Genomic DNA, 25,048 nt, shown 5'->3' on the forward strand with positions numbered 1-25,048 from the left:
GGGTTGACAGGCAACCTGAATTTCTTGTAAACTCACCTTAATAAATACAATAGACTTGTACTTTTTATTCCCAAAGCAAAACAGCGCAAATTCTGGCAATAAAGGTATCTGAACCGTTTTGTACTTGTTTGTATTCATTTTATACGCTGTACAACGTTGTGCGAATTTACCTAAAATTATGAAACGCTTCCAAGCAAAACGCCATGATTCAGCGAGCATCCCAGCGCAGAAGTGTTATTTCATGTCGAAACTGAGATCTCAGAGCGCTAGCTGTGCTTTTCGATCCAGTCCAGGTAGTGATCGACTTGCGTGTAGACTCCGGGCAGCTTTCCACCCCCGCACTTGTCACCAAAGGACGTGATACCGGCGAGAAACCACCTTCCGTCGTCCGACAAGCACGCCAGTGGCCCACCGCTGTCACCCTGAGGGCGAGAAAAAAAAAGAAACGAGAGATGTTTATTCAATCTTGTTTATACGATAAAGGCTTTTAAAAATTATAAAACGACTTCACTAACGAAGCAAAACCGTCTTCGAAAAGTAGGATGTGATATCAAATGTAGCTTGCATTGTTTACCAAACAACTAATGGATATACATTACCTGTATACAGAGGCTATATGATGAAATAAAAACCTTAATCGTTTTACTTTATTAGCCAATTTTATTTTCCCAAAAAAGTTGTCTACTCCTCCACGAAACGTCAGGCAAAAATTTATAAAAACTGATACAAGAAAAAACCTTACTAAAAAAGAAAAACCTAAGCATTTTTTCTCACTGTGCAGCTATATAAAAAGGCATAAGCCTATTATTAGCTCTAACGTGTGTTTTCACAACAATATTATTCCGTATAATTATTATCCTCCAGGTTGTAGCCTATACAGAACACTTTTAATTTAATACCAATGCTACCCTAAACATGTGCAAAATACTCATGATCTACGTTCGCTAGTTTTTCATTTTACCTGACACGTGTCTCCATCTTTTGAGGAGGCACACACCACAGTTCTGGGGATGACCCAGTAGGCTCTCTCGCACTCTTCATCCTCTACGATCGTGGTGGAAGCTTGCATCAGGTGGTCAGATAAGATGTTCTCCACCCCGTTCGCTATGTTCTTACCTTATCGTGCAATTAATTCGTTTATTTTGGGTCGATTTAACTTTTCGTTTTGAAGTAAGCGTTTGCGCATGTGAAAACAATAAACTCGTGGACTACGTTAATAGTCTCGCCACCAGTATATATCAAGTAAAGTATAGTCCAACAAAAACTGCTCATTAGAAAAGCAAGTTCAAAAGAGTAAAATATCCCAAGCTTTCTTACGTACGGGTTTCTCCCCAACCGGTGACGTAACACACGGTTCCCGGCGACAAGTCGGGTCTTTTTCCCGGCAGGCAAATTGGCTGGATTCTTTCACCGAATTCCAGTGGTTTTTCCAACTGCGTGACACAGCGTTTTATTCATTAAATAGTCTTAAAAAAATTATTTTATTTAATACCTTCTTATGCTGACTCTAATTTTGCAAAAACACAAAAAAATTACCAAAACAATTATAAGTTTTTGTAGGATTAGGCATTTTTATGTACCGTACAGAATACTTGTAAGGTGTCGCATGAACCCTTGTTAGTTTTAAACAAATATAGGAGACACGACACAAAACGAAAATGTGCAATGGCAATAAAAAATTGCTTGAATCTACCTCAACTAGAGCAATATCGTGGTCGCCGTTGAAAATAAATTGTGAGTGGACTTTTATTGACTTGACCCTGACTATGACTCCGTCGTCAACGTAAGACATGCGGTGAATTCCAGCCATAACCAATACTCTGCTCGGCTTTCTAAATAAGTTAACAAACAAGAATAGTTTAATGTAAAAGTTTGTTCAGAACTTTTAATCAGTAAAATTAAATAGCTTCATGTTTAATTATGATTTAGAAAAATATAAAGTACGCTTTTAAAGAGCATAAAAACATATTTAAAACCCTAATTTTATCATAATATTCCAGAATGTCCTAAATTTTTAAACCGTACTTTTTAGTTCAGCTAGTTACGCACAAAAACGCCTAAAAGCTGCCCACAAAATGTTAGCAATAAAAAGGTTTTACTATGAAGGTTAGCGGGGTAAGCAACTAGGACAAACTAAGACACATCTCAGCTCGAACTACAAGGATAGATTTCAATTTAAACCAAATTGATTAAATAAGGCATAAAACAATTAACAAAAAACTTATCAAACAAAAGCAACGAAAAGTGGCAGAATAAAAAATATGTTACCTGACTCTGAGAAAGCAATGGGCTGCTGTGACGACGAAGTTTTGCGAAATAATGGAACCTCCGCATTCGTGCAGCTTGTCGATATGAATGGATACCTGAAAAGTGGTTTGTTTAATTAATCATAAACATAACTCATAACCTGACCATAAGACTTTTTTTAATATATTGTTGTCAAAATCAAGTCAATAACGTTTGCCACTTAAATGTAGTAAACAAGTTGTAATGAATGGTTCAACTTAAGTTAATTTAATCCATTCATCAGACAGTAAATCAGCCAGGGATTTAATTCACTACAATCTTGTACAATCATTTATTTTTTATCCAACTTATTTTTTATTTACAGATCCCTTGTTTAGCGAACCGCTCTTACCTGCCACGGCCAACTGTAGCGCCTCGCAATTTTCCCGTCCACGATTTTCTTGGCCGACACCGATACTTTGGGAGAGTTGTGGGGTTCACCGCACAAAAAATCTCCGCTCCCTGATCCAGACCCTTTACGCAAAGCAATTTTATTACTAGATACACTTTTTTCGTTTGTGCGTCTGAATGTAGCCAAGTGATTTTATTCAGTTATGCTATTTCATATAGCAGAGTTCTTTGCATATCGGTAACAAGTTTACCTAATAAATTGATGAGTACAAATGAGTGCGTTGCTTTCAGGAAAAAATATTTTGTAACCTAAAATCAACCTTGAATCAAATCAAATCATAGCAAATGGCTAACACTCTTACCCTCATCTTGAAAGTCGATTTTCTGCGATTCATCAAGGTTGTAGGGTATTAAAAGGGCCTCGTTTAAAAGATCGTCTGTGCTGCTTGGCAAGAACTTCGGTCGACCCATTAATCCACAAGGCAACAGAAGAAGTACCAGGAAAACAGTTTCAATCATATTAGCGTAATTTCAACAGATTATGCTTTGCCAAAGGCTTTACTCCAAACTTACTGCTTATCCAGCCAGGTCTGATCTGAGTCGCACTATTTATATTCTATTCTCAGCGATAAAGCAGTGTTTGCTACCGGCTTGTTCAAATTCCTTCGCTGCCGCATTTCGGACCAACTTAACCTTCTTCTGCCACCGTCACTCAGATTTTATTGATGGCAATTAACTCTACCATCATCTAACGCGATCCAGTCGCTTGCTAAACACCGCTTGCCGGTTGCCACACTTCGGTGTGATTGGTTTGAATGATGGCTGCCCGACAGGTTACGATCGTGTTCTGCTGGGCTGCAGCTAATTGGGCTGGCACTGTGCAAACATGTCCTGGGAAGTAGCGCTGACTTTAGATTGGCCACAAATAAAAAATCTTCAGCAGTTTTGTTCTTTCGAGAGCGTACAATTATGCAACGCCACATTAATCAACTCTAAAAACAAAAAAACACATAACTTATCAGGCCGTTGAACTTATGTGAATACTTATTAGTTTGAAGAGACAGATTACTGGACAAACTTGAACTTTTATAAAAGCTGAATTATTCGTTTCAGTTATTGACTCGTGTTTTAGATTGTTTCAAGTGTTGAATTGGATGCGTTTTCGAAGGCACAGAAGTTCCCTGTGCTGGCTTTACTCTTTTATCCCTTTTGGCTCGTATTTTAGATTTTGAGCAATAATCTCGAAGTGTGACATCACCTTGACTTCGCCATTGGTGGCTAACTGTATATTTCACAAGATTTTCTTTTTCAAACCAGTAAACAACTTTTGTCCGCTTGGCCATCGCCGTCATGCATGGCGTGGCATGACTGCATACCTAATTGCTCGCTTCGGTGGTATTTTGTACATTGAATTGCTTTCCATTGTGCATGGTACGGTTGCTTCAATTTGAAATTACTTTACAATAAACTGTTATATTGTTTGATATTGACGTTTTCGGCAATTTTTTAATTAGTCGCAATGTTTATCATTTGTATATTTTAATAAGAATCCAACGAGGTAAATTCGAAGAAAAATTAAAGCTAAATAATTTTGTGTGGTGACCTTACCCTGTCTATATCAATGTCCACACAGAACTATTAGGCACGTGGGTACGGTTGGAAGAGTTTTATTGCATTTGTGTAAAACTTAAAGTTGAACAAATATAACAAAAGTTTGCTTGCTTCATACCGCCAGAGAGCGCTCATGTGTCACAGTCTAATGGGGATTTTGTGCGATCATGTTAACTGAGTGTCATCTTTTTAGTCGAGCGGATTTCTGTTTGGGTGCTTTGAGGTCATTTTTCCCATAGTAGTAAAATATTGTCGCTCCTTGAAATGATTTCTTTAAGCATTTACAAATCTTGGGAGGTAATCAAAAAGAAGTGGGTATAAAAAATAGTAAATTAATCTAAAGTTAAAATAATTATATGAATCGTTAGAGATAGTTAATCACTTCTGAAATGAATTATAAAAAAATACAAAAACAACGATATAAACATGTTTGAAATTACACGGTGTAAACAGAAACGGCAATAAAAGAAAATTAAAAACATAACAACACGAATAGGCATTTTGGCACCTCGAAGAAAATTTAAAAGCTATAGATTTGTGGGCGACTAACTGCAAATATACTGAATCAGCGTGGAAAAAATCATACAAAGAATCAAATCTTCTACAAACTATCAGAGTAACACCGACAACGCGAAAATAGGAAAAATAATCAAGTTCGTTCGCAATTCGGCGAACATTCTCGAAGCGCGCTACAACAGGGTTTGCCTTTGCATCGGTTGCGTAGTCTGCCTAATAAAGCTAAGAAAGCGTTCGACTTGGGTGTAGACACCTGGCACTTTGCCGCCGCAATCCTCGCCCCAGGAAACGATGCCTGCCAGGTACCACTTGCCGTCGGCCCGTTGGCAGTTGAGAGGACCACCGCTATCGCCCTGGTCGGATAATACAAACAATATATATATAGATCGTTGCCGATGGAAGTAAATATAGTTCCAGTTAAATTAAACAATACATTTTATTAGTTGTCAACCGTACACTCGATTATTTTTCACCTTTGTGCTGTTTCTAAAATAGAATTAAAAATAAGACACGAATTTATGACAAGATTAGTATAATAAACATTAACACGATAAAAGATATTGATATTTTTGCTTATAAAGTTGTTATATTAATGATCTAGAGATAGACCAAACTCGGTAAACTGCGATATATTTTAGGATGATTGGATAAGGAATTTATGGGAAAACGATAAAAAAATATATTGTGCACCCGGTCTCTGTTTAGGTTTAGCAAAGTAATTTTGTATCGATATGCTTTTTAACGGCAGTCGGTGTTTTTTTAAATTAAAAAAAAGTACACATCAAATAAATAAATATATATATATATATATTGAATTGACTGAACAGACAAGCCCAACAAGATTAATAGGGTAGCCACAAACAAACAAACAAAAATATCAAACTAATGACTGGCGCATAACCGTGCTCTCTACCTGGCACGAGTCTCCCGTGCTGGCCGTACCACACAACACAATGCTGGTGATAAGTGAGTAGCCGTGGGCCTTGTTGCACCGGGCATCGCTTACGATCCTGGTTGTTGCTTGCATCAAAACTTCGGTCACTTGGTTGGACTCGTGCTCACTCACGTTGCGTCCTTGGGGAGGAAAAAAATTGCAAAATGAGTTGAATGCTGCGACTGTTAGCATTTATTAGAAGATACGTGAATGAAAATATCCCACGATGCTGAGTCGCCAAGTTTGTAAAAAGAATTAACTCTAGCACAACTCAAAGCAAATGAGCTAATGGTTTAATAAAGACCAGTAGGGCATTATTGAAACTATTTTCTAAACTGTATCGATAAAATCTATAATGCCCCGGATTGCTTGTTCAGAGTGCGCCTTTCTTATCGCCCCATATTTCCTATCAAGATATAACAAAACGCAATCACATGTGACAGTGACGTTTCAATTGGCCTAACAACGCCGTTTATTCAGGTTCGAACTACAAATTGTTGAAAATTATAACCTTGCAGCAATTTCTGGTGACTTTTACTTACTTGTTTCTCCCCATCCTGTAACATAACAAGCCTTGCGGTTTGCCGGGATTTCGCCAGAGGCTGGTAAGCAAATGGGTTGGATGGTTGGACCAAATGTGAGAGGGGTGTACAACTGGAAAACAAACGTTTATCAATTAAATTCTGCAAATAATAATATTTTAGCGTTAAGTCGGTTAATTGAAATCCTTGTAAAAGAAAGGTCATATAGGAGAATCGAATTTTAACCACGATTACGATACATTATATGTTATATTTAATCTTTATAAATTCGAGTTGCAGTGATAACCTATCGGGTACCGTAAAGTATTTTGGTTAGATGGCCTGTAATCTGGTCTTTATCCACAAGTTGAGCGTTATATTTTCATAGCGATGCCATAGTATGCCTTAGGCGGGGACAATTTTTGAGAAAAATAAGGCATGATGTAAAACTCGAAGTGGAACTATTTAAAGATTTAATCATAGAATCGGTTTGCATGAGAGCATATCTAAAACTAACAAATCGATAAAATTTACCATAAAGCATCTTCGACGATTCTCAAAAATGTGTTTATATAAATGCCATAGTTAATGGACGCAAAGTGGTTTGAACTCGTTACAAGATGCGGCTTATTTTGTGTTTCGCTACCTCCAATACCGCGATGTCATAATCTATTGTTACGTCGTCGTAGCGGGGGTGGATGGTGACGCTTTTGACCTTTCTGGTCACCGACCCTTCTTTCGTACTCGAGCGGTTGTACATTCCAAAACCGAGAGTCAGTTGGTGCTTCCGTCTAAAACAGGGATTTGCTTCGAGTTTGATATGGTCAGGAATTTAATTACCGGCTAAAAAAAAATCTCGCTCGACTGCATTCCACACAAATCGTCACAGATACATTAAGCTCGGTGGTTATCAAATGGATATATGCCCTTGGATTTCAAGAGTGGTGTTAAAAATGAAAAGCTATTACTTTTAGCGATATTGGAAAACAAATTAAAAATCTAAATGTGTATAATTAATATTTCCAACCAAATGGAAATTTTCCCATGTCTACTGCATGTACACATAAGAAAAAAATAATAAAAAATAGTCAAAATGTAAAACCTTAAATCAGAAAGTTAGAGCCGAAAGCGTCACCCATTTGTTTGCGAAAAAGGCATTTAACTAAAAGCTGACTTGTTACAACTTACATGTTTGTAAAGCAGTGTCCCGCCGAAATAACGAATCGATCCGAAATGGCCGAGCCTCCACACTCGTGATCGCCGTCGATCATAACTGAGACCTGCGAACGATCACGAAAAGCTCGTTTGAGATACACAAACTGTTAGGTATAACAATGCAATTAGAGTCAGGAACATTCGCTTACCTGCCAGGGCCAGCTGTGCGGACTGGAAAAGTGGCCGTCGATGATTTTCTTTAACGAACCGTTATTTTTGGCCGGCGAACCGCACGTCGGCGGCGTTGGTCTTGCCGAAGTCGGAGGGGGCGGCGAGTTCAATTTTGTTTGAGTTGTAGTGGAAGACTGCTGTGTAAATGGGGTTTGAGTCGAAAATTGTTTAGTTGCGGGAGGTGGAGTGGAGGAAGTCCATGTTGCATGTGACTCAGTGCCGAGGGATTCCGTGGCAGGTGACTGCGGGGTGGGTGGCACACTGGCAGGTGACTGCGGGGAGGGTGGCACACTGTCAGGTGGTTGTGTGGTAGTTGTTTGTGTGATAGTTGTTTGTGTGGCAGATGGTTGTGTTGTAGTTTTTTGAGTGACAGGTGGTAAAGTGGTGGATTCCTCCGACCAAAACTCATATTCGTATGCGGAACCTAAATATACAATATTATAACTACTATGTTGTTGTAGTGTAGTAAAGAAAACTATTATTTAACAAAAACTATAATTAACAAATTACTCTTACAAAAACCTGCTATTTAAAATCAAAACAAGACATATTCGACAAACGCTAATTTGACTTATCGAAAGCGTAAAGACAGCGCAAATGGCAGTTTACTTTGGTTTAAAACCCATTGTTCCTTTTATAGGTTAGGCATCATAAATGTGCGATCATTTCGAGAAGGGCGTCGTCACGATCTAGACAAAAATAGTTTGAAGAACGGTTTTGGTTCAAATTTCGCTCTGTCAAAATATCGGCGGGGCTCTATGGTACAATAATTGCAACGAAACGCACCTGAATATTCCGAGTCGGTTGCGTCGAAAGCTTGCGAAATCGTCAAACCGTTCTGTAGTATGAATTCGATGAGCTCATCTAGGTCCACTGGGGCTGCGTAAGCTTGTGCAGATATAAGTAAAATATAGACGAAACTGTTTCCTGACAGCATGTTTAATATCGGACAGTTTCCTGCAGTCTAATTCTTGAGGACAGAAGAGACGACGTTTTCTAATATCTGTTCTATTTATGCACTAATTAATAAAGCGCCCTTGGATGTAAAGTGCATGTCAAGTTTAGAGACGAAACATTGAGCACTTTTTATGACTGCCGTTGGCGATACAGTCGAAACTTAATGGCTTTACTGCCCCCAGATTTCTAAGTCGATTCTAAACGCCTGCAATGGCTATAGTTATGACAAACATAGCCGCTGAAGCTCGGGGCATAACTTTCCGACAGCCGTATCGTATGACGTTCATACAATTCGATGAAGTCTGACGTGAGTTGCAAAAAATTCGTGCTCAAGTAAAATGCAAAGCCGGTCTAAACATAGAGTGGCGAACAAAATGTGCGGTGCCTGGACCAAATCGGTAACACCGGTAACAAAATTGATTTCTGGGAGTGCCAGTTGTCAAAATAAGCAATTCTAGAAGAGACATTTCAGTGCGCCTTCATTATTTGCACAATATTTGACCGCGGGCGATAAGCAGGAATATTCGACATCACGCCCGAATTCTGCGGTACAAGGGCAGCGCTAATTGACACTTAGGATGGGAATAGAATCTACATTTACTGTACAGCGAAGTAGGAATATCTTTAGGTTCATGCTGGCAAAAAAACAGCAAATCTGACAATACCTCGGCTTTCCTAAAACGTAACACGTCTTAATTTTGGTTGCTTCAACTATACGACGTCTTCTGTGATCACCGAATATCATTCTAAGAAATCTAAATGCCGAGCATGATTGTGCTCCAAGTTTTATAGCGCTGATTTTTGACGTAACCTTACTGAAATCGCGTAAACAAAATTTCTCCTGCATGTTTCGCACACCACATGTTAAATTTGGTGGCAGATAGGGAGTTGACTCATTTTGAAAAACATAACTGCGCGTCTGGGTGCTGACTGGTGTTCAACGGTGGTTTCAGGATGAAACGTTTAATCTAGATCAAACAGAATGATACTCATTTGTTAAGTATCCTGTTACTGATTCTTTTCCAAATAGAATTGGAATTCTGCTGGCTGTACTGTAATGGCAAAACTAAAGACATTTATAATTACAACTGCGTGACCACAAGCACTGATATAAATCAGGAATTGTGTAAAACTAAAAATGACTAACAGTTTTTACATGGCTGATCAATTATTGCTTTGTCGGACGCAACAGATTGGCATATAGATGGAACGATCTTACATGTGTTCCTGACTATGAATCATGACAAAGAAATGAGTAATTTCGTACAAAATTTTATTGATATAGCGACTGCAATCTGATTTCGATAGGGTCGTAAAATAGGATAACGACGCTAAGCAACAACGAACCGAGAAAAACATTTCGAAGACAATCACCCGTGACGTAAGTTACGTAAATTTGAGTCGCCGCAAGGATTATTTGGCCACTTTCATCGCCAAAGCACGTCGGATGACGGAAAACTTGGGCGAGCAACAGAACTAAGATGAAACAAACAACTCTGTGGATAGAGTACGTATGGGCAACGAAGGGGGCATAAAGAGGGGATGTCAGAACGAAATGGCGCGCGTGCGGGCGCTAAAACATACCACAATTGCATAATGAAGGTGAGAAGAAACAACAAGTGTGTCAAGAACGGGGCCGAAACGAGCAGCGGGCTTGTTTTCTATTCGAATCGACGTAGTTGGGACGCGCCGCGCCTGCGACAAACACACAAGCACCCGGAGAAATTGCGGATATTGCACAGTGATCAGCAAAAAGCGCAAAACTGGCTGGCGGCGACTTTCGGCTGGCAAGCGGACTATTGTACGTTTCAGGACGAACTTGTGTCCTTTTAGTTCATATTCGAGCGGCACTTGTCCTCGCGTTTCGCCGAAAGGTAAAACGCGAATTTTTAAAACAATAAAATCTCGTTTTCGTGCGTTTTGGTTTACAGCTTGTTTTTGACTTCATAGTTGTCGGTCAGGCTGATGCGTCAGCGTGCACATAGAAGACTGAAATTATGTCAGCAACATCTAGTCGCGATAAAAACAGGAAAAATAACCTCAGTAACGTTGGTAATTACGAAGATATATCGATTAATAGGTGCTCGATTAATATTGAAAGTACTGCGATTTGCAATAACTACGCCCAATGTGTTTTAAGGTGGAATGTCAGAAAAGTTGGCGATTGAAGTGATCTGCGTTTCACAACTATAGATCATAGACGTGGTGGAAGATTTAAAATCTATAAAAGTTGTGTCAAATTCTTGAGTGAGAGTCGAACTTTAACAGCATTTTTAAGACTCGTTGATAGATTGCAACAAAACATTTTATTATTGCTTGTTTCAGTAAGTTTGTAAAAATGTTTATAATAATATGTTTTAAGCTCTATAAATGAGGGGACTCGGCTTGTCGAAATACCAAAATCGCCCTGAGTGTAAAAGAATCAAATAGTAAGCTTATATGGACTTTTTTTGACTATTTTCTCTCTGTGGAAATACTACTTTTCGGTCCTATATTCTGGTTAAAACAACAGTTGTAATTTAAAGTGGCCAAAAGATCGCAAAGCAACAAAGGTAGGGTTAAAAAGACCTGGACGCTTTTTAGGTAGACCATAATAAAAAATCGGTCTTGATTGCGTATCGTCCAGCTTTTGTCGTTTAGTAATCGTTTTTTTCCAAGCAACGCCGGGACAGCAAATACCGTGCGAAAGAGAACACCCGGCCAATAAATAAAAGGAGTGAGCATTAAATAATCGCGAGCAAGCGTGGATGGAATGACAGATCAGGCGGCGAAAAGAAAAACAGGCAACTATCAGACAAGCTCAAAAAAAAAGCGGCAAACTTTTTCCAGCAGCAACATGGCAAAGCAAATCGTGTCGATTTTTTTTTTGAAAAATAGTGCGCACGTCTCGCAAAAGGCTAAAATATACGCTCGGATGAATTAAAATAAAAGAAACACCAACCGTCGGAACAAATAAGGACGATCAGACGGCGCCATAATTGCACTATTTTCGCAGACGACCCCCTTGTACTAGAAGGCGCACTGCAAAGGCGGGGGATCGTGGGTGATCCAGGGGTAAACAGTGAACTGGGGTTCCGGGGTACCCAGATACACAAGAGCAAGCGGCGCAAAAACAAGCAGGTATTTAAGTGCGCGATGGTTGAACGAATTCGGCGAAACCGATGCCGGAAAAGTTTTGCTTTCTCGCATGGGCTATCATGCGGCCGTTTGCAATTCGCGTTGCACAATTGGGCTGCTCGCGCTAATTTGAAACCAAGTGGTTTGGCAATACAACTTTCAGGAAATGTCAAAGATTAGCTTAATGGCTTTAGGCGGTTATCCATACTCGAAACTTGCGTTATTTCCATCGGAAATGGTAGTATGTGGGCATTAATATCTGTACTTTGGTACCCATAATCTAAAATATGCTATTAACACACAATCGATCGGGGTTAAATGGAAAGAAAAACGCAATGTTAAAATAACGTGCGAGAGTATTATTGCGATCCTCAACAAATAAGGGTTTAATCACGCCCTAAAGAAAAAGAAGGCGCTCGGAAACACATTATAGGTTCACCAACGTTAAACAAAAGCATTTTTAAATGAGGCACAAGCGGTATCGACTATTACGTCATAAATGCACGACTGTCTGCGTCACCAAGTGTTCGACAAGGCGTCAGGCGCATCAATCAAAAGCACTCGACAAAACGTGTACGGAAAACTATCAAAGATCCACATAATAAAACCAGAACAGCGCAGATGTCAGAACACGAATAAAGATAATAATAATATAAGGAGCTGCGAAACACGTAAGGCTAAGCAAGACACAGTAACTATGTAGAATAGTCGTTGCAATAAATAGATACAGTCAGTAAACAGCGGCAAAACGGCATGGTTATTGAAAACAACAAAACAAGTGGAAGTTAAGAAATATAATGCAGTAGAACACAAACCGGGGTCACCTTTTCCTGTGGTTAACAAACGATCGGTCTGGAGTCCGAATCACGCCCAGCGCGCCCGCGTACACCTGATTGAAAAGCAGATGGCGAAAACCGCCCGACGACGTTGAGTTGCGCAGTGCAACAGCGTCCCTGGCGGCCGTTTTAAAGTCGTGTAGCTTGCCGCACAGGGGCGCCAAAACGGCGTTGCCGTCTTCGCCCGTGGCGGCATACATGTCCCAGAAGCCGACTGTCGATTGCACTGTCAAGCTCGACAAACGATCAGAGCCTTTATCGTCCGACAGAGCCAGGTTCGCCGCCGGGAATACGCGAAAGGGCACGGGGTGGTAAAGCAGGGGTGTCGAGTTCCTTGCCTGGCCCTTACCCCTGTAGTCCAGAAAGTTATAGTTGCTATACGAGTCCGGCACCGGTCCGCCGGTTCGCCGCAGACACGACACCAACGCGTCGGCGCTCAAACTTACGTTGGGCGACGTCAGTAGTGCGTAAGGCGGCGCGCTTTTGTCGTTGGACGCCAGGTCAAGGGCACGCACGATGCCGTCGGCGTACGCACCCTGCGTCGAAGCGTCGACGTCGCCTTGCATCGAGCCCCCAGATACGGACACCATGTCGGCGGTGGGATACTTGAGCTTGTACCACTTGACGATCTCGTCGGCCGACGGGCCCGACGTGTACGATTGCTTGGCGGCGTCGCGGTCGTCGACGGCGACGGCGATCAGCGTAACGCGGTCGTTTACTTGCGGAGAAAGGAAGGAAGGCTCGTAATGGTTCCGCATGAACGACTCGAAAAGCGACGATTGTGACGTGTGCACCGGCACGATGACGTAGAAATGGCCCTGGGGTTTTCGGTCTGCAAGACAATGGAAGGCTTCGTTTTTAGGGGCAAAAAAACGCCCGATTAGGGCTTTCGAACATAATTGTCTGAGCAGTTTTTGCCTTTTGCAACCCTTTGTAAGACACATTCAAAGTTTATTACATTACGCGTCAAAAATTGTTATTTTGATCACAATAATTTTGTGCGTTGGATTAGAAAAAATATATTTTTTGCTTAAGCACCCTAAAATTGCCATGCTACAAACTGCGAAGCGCTTCGAATGCAGAGAGAATAATTAACTATCTTTTTTACGGTAAACTGGAAAAATCCCGGATATAACACAATAGTCTTTTAAATTCGGGTTTGCAAATTCAAAGTAACACCCAATTCCAGCAATAATAGCCCAGCAGTACGGCTTTGGGTATATAAACACGCCCCTATTATTCTCTTTGTTTGCATTTCTGTATTTGTTTGGAAGAGCGAAGCTCTATGCCGACGGCAATGCACACTAGTCAACTATAACACAGACGCCCTTGTCAATCGGAGGTTTGTTTGGCATTCAAATGTGCCCGTGATTTTTTTTGTTATTTTGGCAGAAGCGATAACCGCTCCCTTTTGTCACACAAAAATTCGCACGCAGCAAATATTTGAAAAGCGACCTGGGAATTTTTATCGGGCTGAAGTGGCCACAAAGCCCCTTGAACGTGACTGTAGGTTCAAGTGCAGGAATAAAATCTACACCCCGTATAAGTTGGCTCCATTTGCGTTTTGCTATACCATACTAATAGGGTAAAAAAGCGCTTTAGAGATGGGTTTTTCTAACACAACCTTGAAAGAGAATCTAGCGTATGCAAATCTCTACATCGGTCTCTCCAAACATAGACTATACTTCGAAATTGTAATACGGTAAAGGAGCTATATAGAAATGTTTCATACATGAAAATGAGCGGTATCTCACGATTTCTTGGACAACCCTTTAGAGCAAAACTAGGGAGACGGGACTCGAGTAAGTACCAATTTTCGACAGTTATAATGTCACAATCCGTAAATCGTAAGGGAAGAATTGCGTAAGTTAGATTATTTTTCCCACCATATATTGTGTGTGGATAACTCGTATGACACTCCAATGAGTGAATTGCTGTGCACCCATCAATTTTTAGTTAAGTCAAATGGACAGAACACAGGCTGTAGAGTCAGAGCCGGACTCGGGTTTTAACCTACTCTGCAGCCTTGGTGGAAATACTTACCAACTTGGAGTGAAGGCAAATCCCGGACTCCAGTCACTTCCAGGTCTCCGGCTGGTCGTAAAAGTCGGACTCGGCGAATCTGAGGACAAAACGCGGACCGTTAACTATAACGACTTTGCACTTTTGGTTAACATAATGGACAGCGGTAAGTTAAAAATGAACAACTTTATTATAACTCAAACGAGCACAAAAGAAACGCAATCGTTTAGACTAGGCCTTAGGATTGAAAGTATGATAAATTACTGCATTAGAGTCTTTGTTTAATATTTTAATAATAACGACAAAATTAGGTTAAATGTTAAGCAAAAGACTGCAAATTCAGGTCGACTTAAACCTACAGTTAGGATGTTAAACGAGAGAATCCGCCTACTTAAACGATATAAGAACGAATAAAGCTTATAGTTTTCTGAATGTAGACAATTTTTTAGATTGGCAAACAATTTTTAAGTTTTGCAAGAAATAAAAATACGACATTTGATACCCTGGTACAGTTGGAGGTAATTTTCAGTTGAATAAAATTAAATTATAGGTCTGACAGACGGAGACGTCAGAATAAAGCTATATAAGTAGATATGGGACATACGAAACACCAAACAAACAACTGAAAAATTCCCGTGGAATAAAGTTTAAGGCGTACTAAATCATGCGGAAAACAACGACCATTATTACCCGTCAAACAGAGAAGAAAAGTTCCACGTTATTGCGCCTTTTCACATTTCGAACGTCATTTATCGCACTACTGCGTATAGTGGGGTTCAAACTCGACTATAGCAAAATTGACCGGAAATTGATAACATGGCGGCAGTGAAACGCGTTAACGCTTGCTGGGTCAATTTACTTTGCCCCCTGCATAGCGACATTTCGTTGTCAATTAGTCGAGGCCTAAAAAAGCGGTGAAACAACTATTGCAAAATGACGACGAAATGAGGCGCATTCACAAGAAATAGGGGCATCAGAAAAGTAAAAGTTAATACAGAAAGGATAAGAACAAAATTGCCAGACGGAAAAAGTTGAATTGCCGGCGACTTCCGAACGACAGGCAACAAATGCTGTACTCGCGAATCACACGTTATTCATTACGTCATCGGTTGAGTTTCCCACATAACTACAAAGGTCGCCCGGATATGGAGTGCTCGCGAAAGCGGTGATTTTAAATCCGTGGAAAGAGTAGTGATCTATATAAAATTCTAGTGACACCCGCCATTTCCGCGCGAATACCCTTTATCATAAGGTTTTCACACCTTTGAGAAAACGTCGAAATTTCAATGTTGCTTAAAAGAGCAATCCTCTAAGAGTGTAACCTTAGGGCAGTGTTTCTCAACCTGCAGTGTTTCTCAACCTTTTATGCCTTGTGGCACCCCTCAGAAATAATAAATAGATTGCGGTACTCCAAAGATGTTTTTAGATATCTAACTAGAATGTCACAATAAGCGGAACTGGAACAACACACATCAACTCTGCACAACGCAGGAAGTTTTAATTGGATTTATTCCACTCTAATCTTACACAAAAAATTGTAAGAGTTGAGCATTCTTAAATATTCCTTTCTTAAATACATAGCAAGATTTCTTTCGTGAATGACAAATTGTTGTTAAAATGGCGTAAGCCACATTTTGCGATTTAAAAAAGAAAGATGACACAAATGGAAACCTTTTGAACACACTAAGCAGTCATGGGGAGGATAATTTTTTATTAAAAATGTTGACCAAAATTTTATGTAGCACGGTTAAAACTCAATCAAACGTGCTCAGATTTGGTTTGCAAGGTTTTTAGATACAGCCTAACAATTCCAGGGGGTCCTCACTTAACTCCGACAAAAATTGTTTTTTTGAACAACCCTACTCAGCATACAACAAATAAATAGATCAGAGAGGCCACTGGAATTCAAATTTATTCCAGAAAAAACAGGAATGCGGAAAAAAGCATAGACAAAATCCCACCTGATCCGGTACGTTGCGCTGCTTGCTGCTGAAATACACGTCGAGCAGGTAGTCGGTGCCGCGGTGCGGGTCTGACCTCAAGTAACCGTCGCTCACGTGACTGTAGGTGAACTTGGATTGCTGGGGGTGGCCGATCGACTCGTCAATGCCGGTTTCCCCGACCTGGGGGCAAAGGGTGATTGGTTAAAACGGGGCGATGTCGTTTGAAATGGTAGGTAATGATAATTATGCTCGATCCTCACAGTGATAATATTAATGTGACCCTAATAATTTAGACAAAAAGTTATTGCCTTGGTTACGATAGCAATGACCCGAATTGTGTGAACGCAGTATACCAGGGTTCGCAGCATATCAGGGTTGTTTAGCCAATATTACCTTTTATCGCCAATAATTTTTGTTTTCATTTTGAGGTAAACTAATGTTAACTTATCGTTTAGTCAAGCTCAATATCGACATTTGCGGCAACCACGCATCGCAATTTCATTTGATATTCGACACCTTTTATGTAGATAGGGACGAAAACATCCGAGGAAAATTTGAATTGTAACGGTTCTTTGTCAGTGTTGGTAAGCCGAACTAGATTTTTGTGGACAATTGTTTTATTGGACTGTAATCGACACCGCGTGAGAGCATTGGTACTAGATCTATCGAGCATCAGATTCAATAGGATATTGCGTAACATTTCTAGTGAAATAGTTGATTAAGTTTGCGAAAATTTGTCCAATGTGTTTGGTATGAAAAAAAAAATATATATATTTTTTAGGTAAATCGACCGTGTTTAAACAGCAGTGCTTTAAATCGTTCGCGCCCTACGACATTTGTAAAACCTTGAGCCTGTACACAATATTTTCCACAGGTTGCTGCGATATTTCACGGTTAGTGTGCAACAGAAACGCGGCTTCACCTGTTTTAGATCAGCAAGCATGTCGTTAGTGATGTCATGTGTGACGTCAGAAGGAGCCAGGTTGTACATGGAGTCGACCTCGAACGACTGCCAGGCGTTGACATGACGCAATCTGCACAAATGAAATGAATTTAAAATCAACTTGGGATTTTGTGTTTCTTTGACTACAAATTAATGTAACATGCTATCTTGCTTTGCTTTGTTCAAAAATATAGCAAATTATTTTAGATACATTTGCAAAAACATAAAAGATTAACTGTTTGATCAATGTAAATTTGAAAAGAATGTGTTCTCCCAAGGAGTGCATTATTGTTGTTATGTATGGAATACTTTTTTATATACACCATTCGAGGTAGGCTAAATATTCCAATAATGCAAACAGCGTGAAACAGCTATTTCAATCCAAAAACAATATTATCAGAGCGTTGATGGGGATTTTATATCTAAGACAACAGCGACGGTCGGCCGGAAAAATGAGGTCTTAATGAGCCATACAAAATCGCAAAATTACCAAACACCAAACTCTAAGCGCCCTCGCGTAATTTGTGAAGTAGAAAATAAAATTAGCCAATTCCATACCATTTGTTTTTCATTTATCCGAGCTGGGACAGATTAAAAAATCATCAGAAGTGGAAAATTGTTGAAAAAGTTTAAAGGCCAGGTAAGGCGGCATAATTAAGGCGGGGGCGGTACCTTTCATGATTAATACGATTCATATCATGCCAGCAGCGTCTAAATTGCACAGGGGAGGTGTGTTGGACTTATCCAAACAAACCCAAGCTTGCGAAAACCGCCAGACCAGGGCATGGCACACGTTGTTTGGGGAGAGCTGATTTTAGCCGCTGTAACAATATAATAAAGCGACACCAACGTGGGCTGTTTAGCGTACGCATAACAATTAGACGACTTTTAAGGAGTAAGGTAGTAGCTTTTAGGGCATTGTTCTAGACAAAAGCGGTATTGTTCCGTAGTTGGGAGTTTTTTTATTCAGGTAACAGCAGTGGGTTTTTAATTTCGCCTAAAGCCGTGGTCCACACATCCTATTGTTACGTTTGAGTGCGAGTTAAACAAAATTATTGTATGTTGAGTCACGACTCTATAATAAGAGGGTGCAAGGTAAACATCACAGTATAAGTCAAAGCGCCAGGTCGTACGTTTGTGGCTTATATTCCGGGACTAGAGTCTTCTCCATCGTCAGAAAGCGCTGTTGTTCCAACGGCAAAACAACGTTGGTGCGGTCCAGGTCCTTGCCTATGGCGAAAATCTCCTGCAACAAACAACACAAACATTACAATTAGCGTATCTGGAAATAAAAAGGCATATTAAATAAGGTCGACAGAAATGACAAAAAAAACGCCGCGAGTTTCTATAAGAGGGGGTTTACATGAGCTTTGACTGAGTCAAAAAATAAACAAATATAGAGAAGGATATTACACATTGTTAGACAATGATACTTTTGAACAACAACAAATGCACCCAAGTACATTCTACAGTAATCATACAAGACTGCAGTTAATCGAAAGATAGCATTTGATGCCAAACAAGCTTGTTAAAGGGCGTAATATAAACACAAAGAACATTTCGGTTGTTAAAGTTTACCTCAACAGAATAAAAACCAAGTCTGTACGGAGTGAGATTTATTTCAAATTCGATGACACTATTTGCCAAACCACACGTTGAAACTGTATAGCGAAAAATAACTAAAAACGGTATTACTAAAAATGCGTAATATTTGGTCGATATCTCTACGACAATGACGATACAAGATAAAAACTTAAGAGAAATATTGAAAACATGACCCAGATCAACAAAAATTGAAAGACGGGTTTTTGGTAGGGCTTTACAAATTTCCCTTCAAAAACAGGTTTTCATGCCGTTGTGATGGCAGTCCTAAGATGTTAAATCAGTGCTTCTCAACCTATGGGTCGCTGTTTGATTTGGTTGGGTCGCCGACCGCAGTAGCTCACCTGATTGTACTAATTGAGATTGGTTCTGAGAAAGATTTCTCAATTTGGAAAATTAAGGAAGCAATAAAAATAATGTCTTATAATAATAGTTATAATTCGAAATTCTTTATGCTAATGTCATTTTTTGTTCGCTTACAAAAAAAAAACAATTGGGTCGCCAAAGCTTAATTGTCATACTTACGCTTAATATTTGGGTCGCCGCGAAAAAGGTTAAGAAGCACTGTGTTAAATGATAGCAGTCTTAAAAGATTAATGCCGGTCTTAAACGTTGTGATCGTTGCCCTAAAACGTTTATCTTCCAAAAATAACAGTAACATGCCAACAACAATCATTATTGTTAAATTATGGAACCTCTGGCAGGCGTTCAATTTAACAAACTGAAAGACGTGAAAAACAAATTTCCAAACACGTTTTTCAAGATGTGTTTCTCAATGTGTTACCGAGGTGCTTATAAACCGTTTGAGGTGGCCTTGCAAATTGGCTTAAAGCCACCCGCAGTTCTATTTGTTTGCACGTGCAGCCATGGGCGGGAAGTTTTGGTCGAAATTGCGCCCCGGGGCGACTCAAAAGTACGCAGATTTATTTCGTCAGCTAAACTTATGATGTCCGTCGTTAGCTTGCCGCAGCCCACACCGAAAAACAGCATGATCTATATTAGGGATATACGTGTGCTATATATAATGGACATGCATTTTTAGGTTTAGGCAATAAGCGTTATATATTTGTTACACATTTCAATGTGTTTTTAATAAAGTTAAGGCAACGGATTTGTAACAGAAATATACTGTTTGTTATGTACTCAAATCTAAGTTATTAAAAAATGAAATAAACATTATTTATAACCAAATTTGCACCCGCACCCATAATATTACAAACTTTTGCCAGTACTTCGTCCAAAAGCGAACTTAACCTAATCCTAGAAGAACAAGTAAAACTCGTTTGGATCAAATTCTTTGTTTGAAAGAAGTGTGTATTTCGCCCCAAGCAGCAGCATCAGTTCCTTTTAGTAGACTTCCTACGGAAGTTAACATTCCCTACTTTGGTTCTTCACCTGCGCTCTATCAACATCAGAAGGCCGATTTTAGTGAAAAGAGCTTACTTGTGGCGGCTTTCGGCTATTTCCCTTCCCGTGAAACTGACAAACATTGTAAACTTGCGTCATCGCAGTCGAAAAGTGATAAAATGCGAACACGTCATGCAGACGACGCAGTGAAACCTTGGAACCGCTTAGCAGAAATCGGCGATTTTTACGACGTTCCAACGTTAACGGAAATGTTAATAGTTGGCAGTAATGGAAACTTTGCTTTATGTGACTTTATATTGCTTCTTAAGGTTACTGTAACCGTTTTATGGAAAAGTCGTATTAAAACATGGGTGAAGTATTTTTTCGACAACTTCACTTAATCTCTGCCAGACAATGTATAACTTTCTATGTGGAATGACATTTTAACTAACTAGTTAACTTCTGCATTAAGTGTTATGCGAATAACAAGGCATTGTCGAAAGTATTGTTAACAAAGACTTGTCCTTGCTGCATTCAATGTTATGTTGGAAAACAGTCGCAATCATGAGTGGAATTTATGCGAGTAAGTTTAAAACATTACATATTTCGTACACACGCTTTGCCTTGGCCATAAACATTCTATTTGAACAAGCTGAACTCGCAATTCGACTTGTGCCCGCGGATCCGGGTTCATAAAACGCCGGTTCTCATGCGACGATCAAGGTTTATTAGAAAAAGTCAACAAACTGCTCTTGGCTGCTCCTTGAAACGAAAAGCGAATACAGAACTTGGTAACAGACATTGCTGTGAGTAAAAACTGATTAGGAAAATTGTACAGTCACAAATGGGGTTTACTCACATAAGTAAATCCAGAGTATTTAAATAGTTCAAACAAATGGTACCATAAAAAACGGAATTTAAAAAAATTGCGAAAATTGGTAAATAGATGTTATATTGTGAACTGCTTTCTTGTTTATTCGGTTCTAAAAAATACAAGATAAAACAAGTTTACAAGTTGGCAGATGTTTGTTTAACTTGGGCGCTATTGTCAACAATGCCTTCTTAGTCGTATAGAAGCCTGACAAAAAATACAACGAAATTCCCGGACAAATTCCTTTTGATAAAAAACAAAATTGTTAAGCCCCGCTAAAACACTCTTCTACACAGACTAAGAAAAACATAAATTGCCGAACGTATAATTCCACCAAAGTTAAAAACCCCGATATGGTTTTAGTAGTCGGAAGTCAACAAAAACCAAAGCCAAACGTTCCAGCGTCGGAAGCATAGTCAAGGTACCATGTCAATCAAAATGTTAAACAAATGTGAATCGTTTTTCTGAACCATTCGTAGTTTGTTTTTCTGGTTTTAAGTTTCAAAGTAGTCCCGGAAATCGTTTCAAACACATATATGTGTACGACATAAAACATGACTTTCTACAAGGGCATTTCGGTGATTGGCATTTTCGGTAACACCCACGCTTCCTGGCGCCTTGATTACGTGCCATATACCAAAGACAATATTGTATGACATCGTTATTCCTTTGAATACACGCCTCAGACTTAGCCCATAAATCAGGGACACAATGAACTGGTAACAGAGCGTGGTAACTATTTTTATTGTACACAAACTAAGCAAAACGTAGATGAATGGAAACCGGATAACGGCGACAAGTCGAGCAAATCGTCCACGTGGAAGCAGACGTGAAGGTTTAAGCACCGGCGTATTTCGAATTGTTGGCTGCGAAATAATGAGGGCACACGCACGTAGCAACCGCAGGAGCCTTCGCATGGACGTGTTGCCGGGTTGGGGTGGGCGGCTGGTATTTTGAAGCCAATATAAAAAGATTCGAAAAATCGCGTCTCACCGCAAAGGTTGACCTAGATTTTTTTAAACTCGAACAACGCTGTAAAAACTCGGTCGGGAGGTTCGGTTTAGTTTGTTTAATCCGCCACCCGGCCCCGGATAAAACTTTGGTTTTTACTAAAGGCAAATACTGTAAAGTTAACTGTATAATGTAAGTCTGTTTGTGCTTTTCACTGCGGAAATGAGAGCGTTTTAAGGTACGCAGAACGAAATAACGCAACGTTCAAGGTATTTTGGTCGTCACTGCTTTGCGAAAACATGGTCTCTGATTAAGCTTTCTCCAAACAGAAAGTCACAGATGTTTTTTGTCAGTTTGTATTTGGCCATTCGATTTATGGCGGGTTCGTTAAACTGTCGACGCCCGCGTAATATTATGATTCGGTCGCATCGGAGCTATAACTTTTTGAACCTATTGTACTGGGTAAATAGAAATCGAGTGCCAAACTCGTATACGTGGAAAAATTTAGATCGTTATGGGCGGCGACAAATTGTTGATCAAACAAACCTCACAATGAAATAGTTTTAGGCCGGGGCACGAATGGAATCGAATAATCGGGATTTTTATCGCGTCGATATATACGATCAGGCGCTGTGACATCACGCAACCCGTTAAACTTAAATGCGCATTAACAACAAAGCGGGCATCGCGCAACAACATTTTTAAACTTGATGTGACATTTAAGTGGAGCTTTAATCCTAAACTTCATTTGGACACGTTCCGAGACTTAATCATTTTCAACGGGATTGAATATACGAATTGCACACTGCAAAGGTATTACGCATTAAGACTATAGTCTAACACCGGAAGAAAAGCGCACTGCATCAACACCTGACACTATTTTGCGGGTGTAGGTGAGTCAGTTTCCGCCTAGTAAGAAAAACATTACACAGAGAACGCGGAAGAGGATATTCTACTGCGCAACCTTTGTACAGGAGGGGTTACTTACGACGTACTCACCGCCTCCCCCTGGTATAGTGTCGGTGCCGTGTTTAACACAGGTGGAACACAGGTAGCGCGCTGTTAATAAACCGAAAGTGCAAAGATGCCGTTGTTTTTCGCTTTATGCACTGCGTCAAGAATCGGCTTTCCTGCGAGCGATTACTAAACGCGAAAAGCCTGCTTTACATTTTATTGGCGGCTTGAATCACAAGAATGGAAGACGCCGCGCGTCATCACCAGATAAATAAGTGAGGTTGCACAAGGGTTCAGACGGGGGGCTGTGACGTGTCACTCGTCGCAACAATGCACCAGGAGCGCAAATCACAATGCAAACCGCTTTTAAACAGTCGGAAATTTTGCAAAGCCCTTTAGCAAAAATCGGGACCGAGGAAAATATTAGCATTTAAATATTAGCGCCTGGCTGCAAATTAGGGATTTCGCGAAGAATGGCGCCCTTACACTTCATTTTAGAGATATTCGCAAAGTAAACAATCATTATTATTTTATAATCTACAATCGGTTGAATGTCGTTCGCCCAACTAAAACAATGTGTCGGCAATTAAATTCTCTTGAATTGCGCTTATAGGGTTAAATAAATATTCTGGATAAAAAGCGACTAATTTCCATTGGCTGTCCTCCGTGGTGACCCTGCTGACCTTGGGATTTGCCAATGGTAAGAATTAGACTTTAACTAACACGCCAAACCGCCGGCTGCCAGCAGCCTGAATAAACAGAAGCAATCGCTCCCACGTCTTAAAGCTGAATAAGATAAGCAACCGCGACAGGCCACGGTAGTATGAAGGCGCGGGCTGGAAGACTTTCCACAGTAAAATGTATCTATTGGCAATAAAATAAACTGAAATCGATTCCCCGAGTTTAAAAAATACGCCGTTACCATGGACGCTTTGCCGGGAATACGATTGGGCTAAGAATGGCCCAGAAACGGGAGTCCGAAGCGACGCAGCATGCGAGGCCATGATAAATGGCGTTGTTACAATCGGAGAATATATGGATGCCTTATACGCTTTTTTGTTCTGAGAGCGAATGTTTGGACTGCACTCAAGGCGACGAGGGGAGAGTCCTTTGACCAAGCACAACAACGCGAGATGGCCACAAGGGTCAAGTGCCCGTCGGGCGCAGTACTATATGTGATTGTAAGGACGGACCTCGCGCGATTAGAAGAGCTTTATAGTAGTGTATCTATTTGGAGTTGGGGAGCGGCTTCACTCCAGGTATAAGTGAATATCGGTGCTTCGCAAACAACAGACAACGTTAGCGTATCGGACTTAGCTACAACCAAAGGAAAAGTGCGGTTTCCTTTTTAAAATAAAGAATACTCTGCTGTAAAACGTGTGGTGGTTAGGCAGTTCAATGCCTGCTGGTTAAAACAAATTACAAATCAACGTGCATATTGAGTTTGCAAAAGTTAATCACCAGCTCTTATGGTTATATATTTGCCTATCTCCGAATAGGTTACATCGCGATTCCTAGGCGCTAATGCTACGCTTTGACAGAGTTTCCCATTGGCATAACTGCTTTTTAGTCAATTAAATAACAAAGCCGAAAGTCTAATGTGTAGTTATCAAAAAAGTAACAGCGCCTAATCTATACACAACTTAAGCACAGCCATAAATGATCGCGGGGTAATTTTTGTTAAAAATTTGCATACAAATTTCGTTCCTAATTTGCATACTTTTAAAGGTAACGCGACAGCCGTCAATGACGAATACGATAATAAAGTATCGAAAAATATCTGCCTCAAACGGCAGTAGCAAACATGGCGATACACACTGTATTGCTGAATCAACACAGCAAACACTGCGCGCATGCATTACGCGCTACAAAGACAAACACTCGAGATTCGGGAGGCGTT

The 25,048-nt window shown here is 40.1% G+C and overlaps 3 protein-coding genes across 3 annotated transcripts in view; all 3 read right to left on the bottom strand.

Moving 5' to 3' along the window:
• Positions 1–266: 266 nt before the first annotated feature.
• LOC146147959 (chymotrypsinogen B-like) lies at positions 267–3,108 on the bottom strand. Its single transcript, XM_083387970.1, has 7 exons — positions 3,000–3,108; positions 2,639–2,760; positions 2,269–2,363; positions 1,694–1,832; positions 1,322–1,433; positions 962–1,116; positions 267–422 (listed from the first exon to the last, which is right to left on the bottom strand). Exons 1-7 carry the CDS (start codon positions 3,106–3,108, stop codon positions 267–269), a joined length of 888 nt encoding a protein of 295 aa, XP_083244096.1.
• Positions 3,109–4,317: 1,209 nt separating this feature from the next.
• Positions 4,318–9,283, bottom strand: LOC146147960 (chymotrypsinogen B-like). The gene is made up of 7 exons (XM_083387406.1): positions 8,392–9,283; positions 7,584–8,029; positions 7,408–7,499; positions 6,866–7,010; positions 6,241–6,352; positions 5,678–5,838; positions 4,318–5,117 (listed from the first exon to the last, which is right to left on the bottom strand). The coding sequence occupies exons 1-7, from the start codon at positions 8,540–8,542 to the stop codon at positions 4,938–4,940; spliced, it is 1,287 nt and encodes a 428-aa protein (XP_083243532.1). The 5' UTR covers positions 8,543–9,283; the 3' UTR covers positions 4,318–4,937.
• Positions 9,284–9,824: 541 nt separating this feature from the next.
• Positions 9,825–25,048, bottom strand: part of LOC146147961 (chondroitin sulfate synthase 1-like) — a 34,309-nt gene continuing 19,085 nt past the window's right edge. Inside the window, exons 8-12 of the mRNA XM_083387397.1 lie at positions 18,557–18,669; positions 17,403–17,514; positions 16,499–16,660; positions 14,559–14,637; positions 9,825–13,347 (exon numbers count right to left, since the gene is read on the bottom strand). Of these exons, the coding sequence (XP_083243523.1) occupies positions 12,500–13,347; positions 14,559–14,637; positions 16,499–16,660; positions 17,403–17,514; positions 18,557–18,669 (1,314 nt within the window). The 3' untranslated portion in view covers positions 9,825–12,499. The remainder of the gene's footprint in view (positions 13,348–14,558; positions 14,638–16,498; positions 16,661–17,402; positions 17,515–18,556; positions 18,670–25,048) is intronic.

The sequence above is a fragment of the Ascidiella aspersa genome, chromosome 4, assembly GCF_963924565.1.
Source record: "Ascidiella aspersa chromosome 4, kaAscAspe10.2, whole genome shotgun sequence".
Lineage (NCBI taxonomy): Eukaryota > Metazoa > Chordata > Ascidiacea > Phlebobranchia > Ascidiidae > Ascidiella > Ascidiella aspersa.

Coding starts and splice junctions, on each gene's coding strand:
- LOC146147960 (XM_083387406.1), bottom strand. CDS start 8,542: ATGCTGTCAGGAAACAGTTTCGTCTATATTTTACTTATATCTGCACAA. Junction 7,500..7,583: donor CGCACAGCTGGCCCTGGCAG/GTAAGCGAATGT, acceptor GATCGTTCGCAG/GTCTCAGTTATGATCGACGG. Junction 6,353..6,865: donor ATGACATCGCGGTATTGGAG/GTAGCGAAACAC, acceptor TTTGTTTTCCAG/TTGTACACCCCTCTCACATT.
- LOC146147959 (XM_083387970.1), bottom strand. CDS start 3,108: ATGGGTCGACCGAAGTTCTTGCCAAGCAGCACAGACGATCTTTTAAAC. Junction 1,833..2,268: donor CATTGCTTTCTCAGAGTCAG/GTAACATATTTT, acceptor TAACTTATTTAG/AAAGCCGAGCAGAGTATTGG. Junction 423..961: donor AAGATGGAGACACGTGTCAG/GTAAAATGAAAA, acceptor TCTCGCCCTCAG/GGTGACAGCGGTGGGCCACT.